General features: G+C 35.3%; 1 protein-coding gene across 3 annotated transcripts in view; it reads left to right on the top strand.

Annotated features, from left to right (window-relative positions):
- Positions 1-9,177, top strand: part of LOC106478142 (phosphorylase b kinase gamma catalytic chain, skeletal muscle/heart isoform-like) — a 64,277-nt gene that overhangs the window by 37,311 nt on the left and 17,789 nt on the right. For 2 of the 3 annotated variants that reach the window (XM_022381677.1, XM_022381678.1), the window contains exons 10-11: positions 4,469-4,592; positions 4,714-4,785. In XM_022381677.1, coding sequence (XP_022237385.1) covers positions 4,469-4,592; positions 4,714-4,785 — 196 coding nt within the window. The remainder of the gene's footprint in view (positions 1-4,468; positions 4,593-4,713; positions 4,786-9,177) is intronic. The other variant, XM_013938658.2, reaches the window with a different exon arrangement.

The raw sequence follows: 9,177 nt of genomic DNA, 5'->3' as shown, positions 1-9,177 counted from the left end.
TCCAGGTGTATATATAAATTACTAGTTAACTTAGCAAATTCTCTAAACAGTGATACTTGAAGTAATCAGTTTTATGAGATATAATTTTTATTAGGGTTAGTACTAATTAATAAGTATTTGGGTAGCTAAAATAACTACAATTTTTTTTTGTAAAACTTTAATTGTATTCCTTTTGGTAATTCTTCTACCATCTTTGTTCAATAAGGTCAAATGCATGTCAGTAGCAACTGATTAATCGCTCACTTTAATACTGAAAACATCGAGAAGAATTTTATTAAAACTCTCTGAAGTGTTTATTGGAAATTATTTCATCACAAGAAGCCATGCCACCAAGTCTTTCATACAAAACAGAAACATGCAAAGAAAAATTAAATAAAAATACAAAAGATAACACATTAAAAGTAAGTTTTGTGTATGCTGAAGAGAGAGAGACAGAGGAGGACCAACTAAGAGATCAACAAAAAACTAAGCAGTGAAAACAAAACTGAAACATAACCTCAGATGGTACTGGCAGATATTCACATTCTCTCTGTACACTCTATGATGACAACAAAGTAGTCTAATTAGGTCTTCCACAACAGAAAGAACAAAACTTTACAAAAAAAATGAAAAAAATGCACCAGTATTCACATATTATGCAAGTTACCACAGATCAAAATTTTGTGAAATAATAGCAACTTACAATATTAAACCCCATGTGCATAGTTTTATTGTATGTACACATTAGTACAGCTACTGATTAAAATATGTTAATTTTTGTTAAAATCTTTAAATTGTTAATCATTTATTTTAGCCCTGTACTACAGTTTTTAATCTTCTGCAATGAATTTTGTGGAACTACCATGAGATAAGTGTCAAACTTATTTGTTATGAAAATTGCTAATAACAACAGTCATAACACATTCTAAACATGTTTCATAAAACATTATTACAAATGATGAACAAGAAATTGTAATGAATAACAGCACAGTACTCTTTGATGAATGTTTTATAAACATAGATATTTAATACTACACTTTCATCACACTTAAGCATGTCTTTAAGCATGTTCAATGTCATGCTTAATCATGTAGGTACTTGATATTGCACTTTAGTCACAGGTAAGCCTACACATTTTTAAATATACTCATTGCCATGCAAAATCATGGTTGAGCTTTGTTGATTGGTAAAGGTAGATTACTGGCTTCTTTCTAACAAGTTTCTAACACATTAAAATGTTTGTTGGCAGAATAAAACAAAGCTTATTTATTTGTTCATAAAATGTCTGGGAAATCATTTTTGAAGAAGGTATCATAAAAGAACTGCTTAATCTTGAGTGAGGAAAAAAGAAGTGGAGTAAACACCATTATTTAAAAAATACTGTAAAAGTAAATTATCATAGATTCACCCTGAAAAATTACCTCAAACAATCATTTCCCTAAAAATTCAAAATTTGTTTACTATCAAATCACTAGATTTTTATCACACTTAAGTTTCAGACTCTAGCTTTTGTAACAGAATACAGGAATATACTGCATAATATTAGGTTGTCAAGAAATTAAGGTCGCTTTTATATATCAGCACAAAACATTTATTAAATGAAACAGTTTCCATTCTAATTGATGATGCTTTTCCATCTTACAATCAGGTTGTTAATGTACTGTTTAAAGAAATCACTTGCCTTTGAAGCAAAAAAACATGTCGATGTCCTCTTTAACACCTTCCACATTTTCATACATTTTCCCATTAAGATGGTGTTGCAGCAAACGAAAAATATGGTAATCTGATGGTGCCATATCTGGCGAATATGGTGGGTGGGGAAAAACTTCCCAACCCAAATCCATAGTCTTGTATTGCGTCAAATGTGCCACATGTGGACGTGCATTGTTGTGGATAAGAACACCTTTCTGATTGACGAGTGAAGGGCATTTATGATGAAGGACTTGATTTAAATATTCCAGTTGCTGACTATATATCTCTGCATTGACAGTTCACTGTGGATTGAGGAGTTTGAAATGAATTACTCCTTCAATGTCCCACTAAATGCAAATCATCACTTTCTGCAGATGGAGTCCAGGTGTTTGGGTCAGAAGTGGTTTTTGTCTAGGACTGAGTCATTGTTTTTGGCATTTAATATTCATATAGAGAATCCATTTTTCATCACCAGTGACAATTCTGTCCAAAAATGGTTCATGCACATTATGAGCCAGAAGAGAAGAACCAACTTTCACACATTGGAAACAATGTTCATCGAAGAGTATGTGAGACACCCAAATACCTTCTTTATGGAGTTTCCCCATATTCCTTAGATGTTTACGTATTGTTTCATGACAGACATGCAATTTCAAGGCCATTTCATGAGTTTGTTGCCTTGGGTTAGACTCAACAAGCATCTTCAGAGCATCAATATCAATTTCAACATGTCGGCCATCACAGTTTTTAAGGCTAAAGTCACCTGAACAAATTTGCTGAACCATCATTGACACTTACGAATGTTCAAAACATTTCCATAAACTTCTTTGATATTCCTTGTGGCTACAGAGGTGTTGTTTCCCTTCTTGTATTCAAACAGCATTACATGCCAAATGTGTGTCTCATCATGTGCCATCACTCTAAGGGATTAGAGTAAACTAGACTTTACACATTATATAGGTACACTAGCATGACATTTAGGTAGTTCATGGGAGTGGTTAATGAAAGTGTTCCAAAACACGACATTAATTTTTTTACGACCTAATATTTTCAAGTGAAATCAATATCCAAATATATATTATGTAGGTAAACTCATTATTAACAGCAGATTACACCATGAAATAATGGAAGTATTCTATATTTGATAACTTGACTGAGTTATTTGAAGTTTTAAATAATGAGACTAATCAAATGTAAATAAATGAACAAACCCTTTATTGTAACAAACAGAAAGTAAAGTGTGCATAGTTGCCCAGATGGAATCATAGTCAGTTCTCTGCTAGATTGCTTAGTCCCATGGCTTTCACTCTGTCAGAATTAATCTCTGTAGAACTAAAACACAATGATATTCAAGTGTAATCTTTTCTACACAATCTCTTAATACATCTGAACCAAGAAAGTGTGCCTGAATTCAACACGTGAACTTGCTTTCTTTGTCCAATCAACAGCATTGCCTCATAAGTTTTGTTCTCTCACAGCATTTGCTGATTGTGATGCAAAATAGCATGTAGCCAGCCAGCAAGAATATTAAAGCCACTAATCCCCCAACACAGATGTACAAAATCACTGCAGTATCCCTTCATGCTGAATAGAGGTATCTGCTATAGAGAATAAAGAATATGGCAACTTTAACAACTTTCTGGACTACATGTTGTCACCATTACAGCATGGAAACTAAATAACCACAATTTTTTTTATATTTCTATATAACTGAAAGTAGGTATAAAATGCACGATATGCCTGAGTACCATATGTGCAAAGTAATACATTTGGGTTATCATAATTTAGATCAAACACTTCATATAGATGGGAAACAACTCAATAACATGACTGAAGAAAAGAATCTTGGCATAGTGGAGGATTTAGTCACTCAAGCTTTCAAGGCAATGTTCTGTTACAGTAGAGTTAATAGAAATTTAGGGTGTATTTGAATATATATTGATTATAAGTCAAAGTTAATTATCTCTATATAGATCACTAGTTAGGCCTCACTTAGAATATTATGTACAGTTTTGGTCTTCTTATCTAAGGAACGATATTTACTTGTTGGAAAGGGTTGAGAGTAGGGCTACAAAGAGGATGTTGGGGATGGAAGGATTATTATATAAGGATATGTTAAAATCTCCCAACTTATTTTTTCATTTAAGTTTACGATACTATCTGAGGGATCAATAGGATAAAGACCAACTGATTTCTTTGTGCTATGTTCTAAAGGTAATTGAATGGAAAGACACAAGCTTAAAATCTGAAAAAACAGGCTTAGCTCCAATTAGAATAGTTTTAAATTTTCAAACAGTATGATTGTAATGGAGGTTTGCACTTTACAAGAGTTTAAGAGAAGTATTGTTGATTTCATGAAAAGTAAAGATTGGGTTTAAATTCTTACTTTTTCTAAGGATGAGTGTGAAAAGACAGCCTTGAAGGAACAAATGGTCCCTTGTTGTTTCTTGGTTATGCTATGTTATCTGTCTATCTACATTTATCAAGAATTGCAAGTAGTAAGCAGTTTTACCTGTTCATGCTTTTTGTTGTTTTTTCAGTCACCATATACAACTGTTTAAGTACATTTCAAGGTGATGTGCAAGGGATTCTTGCTTGTTTCAGTACATCTTTCTCTTTTAATATTTATTACTAAGGTAGAGCAGTACAGTTAATGAAAAACAATTATTGGACTGTTGCCCTGCCTTAAATTTTTATACATCAAACTAAAAAGTTTCTTTGTAGGGATTTTTCAAAGTTTTAATTCAAATATTGTGGCTCTATCTCTTGAACCATCTTTTATGACTTCACATTCTAGGTTAGTTGGCTTCCCCCCATTTTGGCATCGTAAACAGATGATAATGTTGAGAAATATTATGGAAGGAAGATTCGAATTTTGCAGTCCAGAATGGGATGATATAACTGATCTTCCTAAGGACCTTGTAAGAACTGCTTTATAATCTGTTTTACTACCAGATAATCAGTTGAAATTTAATTGTGTGAATTGTTCTTTGCATTGAAGACTGAGTTTTGTTTCTTGTTTTCATTACATGTGTTGTACAGTCTTATACCAAAATGTGGGAAGAACTAGAAAATAAAAAAAAACATATTCTTTATATGTATGTATATGGACATGTAAGTACTGAATTTTTTACTTACTTTTTTTCAGCATCAATTTTTTCATTAATAAAATTTAACATTTACTCACATAGTGTTATAACAGGTTATATATTCACTTTCAAGTATTTGACAATCATTAATTTATTTATTTTTTGTAATTAGGGATACTCAACATGTTTTGTTTTTCGGACTTTAACTTTTTTGGTTTCATACTTTTCAAATAGAGATGTTGTTTGAATAGATAATATAACAATGGCCTGTCACATACTTTAAATCCATGTTATAACCTAACATTGTATTCAAACCTACTAAGTATTGTAAAGAAACATATGCTATAGTATTTTAATGTTTTTGGATGAGCTGCTCTATGTAAGTATGCTTAGACTTACAGAAGTTCTGCCAATTTATAACTCCTTAAATATCAAAGGTTTGTTTTTCCCAATGGAACCAGTTTTGGATGTTGTCTAATAAAATCTTATTTTACAGGACTAAAGTAAAAGTTTTGTTAAGTGTGGAATTATTAAAAGTTTAAAAAAGTATGTTAAATATCTGTGATAAGCATTTCATGTACATTAGATACATTTTCTACCCTTCATCACAGTTTCATCCAGTGGAAAATGCACTATTGGGATAATGATTATTTACAATATTTACTTGGATGACTGTATAATGTCTTGACTTAGCTTACTAAAATGTTAATACCCTTGCTGTAAAATTATTGTTTGGATATTATGGTGACAAATGGTGTTTATGGTATTTTGCTTCTGATATCATTTGTTCAAATTTTGAAATTATTAAACAGAGAGAAAAAATAGATTTTTATCCTCATTACAAACGCACACACACACTAAAGTTTGAGTTGAAGGTATCAGCACTTAAGTTTTCAAGATAAGTTACAAAAAAACGTGTTAATGAAGTTTACATTATATTTATACTTCGTATTACAATATTAGGCATGATGAGTTCATCTTAATACCTAACAAAGTTAATATTTCTAGCCCTAACTAACCAATCAGAAATGGATTCTACCATTTTAGGGATTATAAACCATTATTTCCTTCAGATTTTTGCTGTACAGGCTTCTCTTTCTGAAACAGACTTACCTCCTCTCCAACAAATGCTATCTCAATCATTGTCTGCCATCTAAGCATTGCTGAAAGAATTTTTAGTAATGAGTAGTCTTTATACCCCACCTGTTTTGCACCATTTCTGAACATGTACATATCACATGACTACTCTCCACCAGTAGCATTGAACCTACAATGGTGCAACTAGCTCCCTCTGCTTCCTCACTTTCTCAGTTGGCATGACACAGTTTAGACATGTATTTAATTTTTCAGAGTATGACTACAGTTTTTGATTGTGCTTTGTTGCCATTTCCAACGAAGTTTATTCAACAATTTCTAATTTTCTTGTTTGATGTCATTTGTTTCCATGAATTTACATTCTTCCTTCTCTGGTTTGATTGGATCCTGCTTACTTCCTCCCATTCTCAGTCCAGAGTACACACTCCTCTGCTCCTAAAAGATGCAAAATGGGTTGGTTTCCTTATGACAAGGGGAAGTCCATTCTGACCCTCTTTAAATACCCCATTCATTAGGGAGGGGGGGGGGGTCTTTTCAACCTCAGTCAGGCCCAGCCTTCTCCTCTTTGTCCTTGGGTTGGAGCAAGCAGTTCACACATCCTTCACCTTTCTGTTCTACCTCTTTGAGAATGTGGATTTCCTTGGAAGCTCTCATTCCCTTGGGTCAGACTCGTATGTTTTCTCTTTGGTGAACACTTCTTGATCAGTGGAACATCTCCTCGGATCCCTGGCTTGGTGGTTGAAAAGAGTCCAGACCACTGTGGGAATGCTGTTAACTCCGCATAATCCGGATTTATGTCTGTTCCCATACTCCTCTTTAGGGGCTGAGGTTCTCACCTCAACTCTCAGAAAATTTCCGGTCTCTGGTCAATCAAAGAGTCTTTGGTGATTCGTCAAGCCTTGTCCCACTTCCTTCCTCTCCTATGGGAGTGGTGGTTATGGTACATTCCCACCTCTCCACTGTGTTCACTTATATTACTGAGCCCGCTGTCATCACATCGTGGTCTTCGCTTGCTTTTTTCCTGGCTCCTTCCATCTGGTGGTGGTTCAATTATCTTCTAATACGATTTGCATCAGAAAGTGGTCCCTTGTTTCACAGATGTTGCCACTCTCTGTGTTTTTTCAGGATTTTGCCTTGTCCATTGTTTGAGCTCAGGGTCTGACTCCATGTTTTACATCCTTACTTCCCAATCCATGAGACCTTCTTCAATGTCCTTTTCCCACTGATTTTAGTATACCTCCAGTTTTGATCTCTTCATTGGTTTCTGTTCTTCCCACTCTTCCTTCTTCACCCTGTAATTTGTCCAAGTCTAGGTCTCAGGTGGCCGTGTCTATCTCCTTCCATTTCTTCTGGGTTTTGTCTTCCCTTGTCCTTTCCATTCCTTTGCTTTGGGATCTCATTGTGGTTCTTTATGCCCTTTCCTGTCCTACATTTCAGCCTTTGTCTTAATGTTCCATCTACCTTCCCTCCCTTAAAGCCTAATTCCTTCTCCTCTTTCCTTGTGATTGTCATCATTCAGATTTTTATACCATTCATATTACCCACATCCTTAGTATTTCTCCTGTGTCATCCTCTATCCTGACCTCAGTCCTTCCTCCCTATGACCTATGCTGCCAGTGACTGTGTTCTGGATTTGACACCCATTTCCTTACCTTCCATTTGCCACCTGTACTTCCATTCTGATCCAGATAGGCTTCTTTGTCTGGTTCGTTCCTTCAGATGTTATGTGGCATGTTCTGCCTCTTTTCAGGGTTTGTGTTCCTGACTCCTTATTCCCTGTTACCCTTCAGTTTCCAATGTTCTGTAACCTGTTACTCTCACTGGTTGGGTTCATCAACTTATCTGGCTGGCTTATTCAGACTTGTCCGTGGAAGGTTGCCATCTCCATAATGTCTCTTTGCATCTAATTCATCACATTACTATCTCTTTTGCTGCTTGCTGTCATCATCCTTTGAAAGAGATTGTTTGTCTGGATAGTGAACTGCTCCCAATACCTTCATCGCTCATTATCTGCTAGATCTGGCTGTGTCTTCCTCTGGTAGGTATCATCTTCCTCCCATGGCAGTTCTATGCATGTCTGTTTGCCTTTTCCTGGGGTAAGTCTTATTGCTTCCTTTCATTTATGTTTTATTTTCAGCTTCACTGACCTTAGCATCTTCTTTATGGATCCTACCTTGTGGTGGGTGTTGCCTAGTCAAGTAAGCTTTGTCTTAAACCCACACTAATTGAAGTAACTATATAATTCTCATGGTTTGTATGTATATCTAGATATTAAAAATAATTCAAACTATAGCCTTGGTGGACCATCACTGTTGGACTTCATGAGAAAAACAGAAGGACATTTCTGCTCATCCTTTGATTACTTAATTAGGTTCAGTCCGCTTTTCAAAATAGGGAAACACAGTCACCCATTGCACTTTTTCCTGTTGACATTCCTCTGGACTCCCCACCACCATTTTACTCCTCATTTTTTTCTACTAATGGAGCATGGGAGTCCTTACCACTCTCAGTTTCCTATTGCTGGGGTGGTGGACCATGGAGGCTTCCTCTTGAGTGTAATTCCATGTTTCTATACTTACACTCGTTTATCTACTAAGTGAGAACTGTACGAAGTTGGTTCCCAACTAGCACTTCCCCCAGATGTTTTCTGACTCGGCAGAACACACAAGTAAAACCAAGGATCAAATAATAATTGGGGCCATCCTACCTAGGATCTGCCTCATAATTCCGGATTCAGGATGGCAATGCCATGTTCATGCGATTGTGTGCAGTAGACACCTCTCTTCTCGTTAATTCCAGTTGCAAAAAATTCTTTCCTGCTTCTACATTTGGGTTTGAGAGACTTCATCTGCCTCATAATACTGGCAACGGGACATCCATGCTCTGTTCCTATGGTGGGGCGAATGCTGGTTGTACTTCTCATAATTCTGGATATAATAAATGATGTCTCTGCCCTGCATTTACAGTTGAGTGAGTTATGATTTTGCCCATAATACCAGTTACAGCTTTCCCTGTTCTTACAGTTGAGTCGAGGCAATGTCAAGATCCCATAAGCCCAGGTTCGATTTGCCATACTTCTTGCTCCCACGGTGGTTTTGAAAGTTTGTCTGGTTACAGCCATTGTGCACTTCCGCTTTGTAATTCTGGTTGCTTGATGTACAAAATTCTGTTTACTTACAGTTGGGATTGTTGGGTATTGATAACAAGGTCTATATGCCCAAGCCACTTGTTAGTTTATTTAATTTTTTTTTCCTTGTTATATTGTTACTTCAGTTTGTACTCTTAACTACTTTTACAATCATGACAAACACTACCATTTCCA

Source organism: Limulus polyphemus, unplaced genomic scaffold (genome assembly GCF_000517525.1).
Source record: "Limulus polyphemus unplaced genomic scaffold, Limulus_polyphemus-2.1.2 Scaffold184, whole genome shotgun sequence".
Taxonomy (NCBI): domain Eukaryota; kingdom Metazoa; phylum Arthropoda; class Merostomata; order Xiphosura; family Limulidae; genus Limulus; species Limulus polyphemus.
The sequence above is the reverse complement of the archived record's forward strand: the minus strand, read 5'-3'. Positions and strand labels throughout refer to the sequence as shown.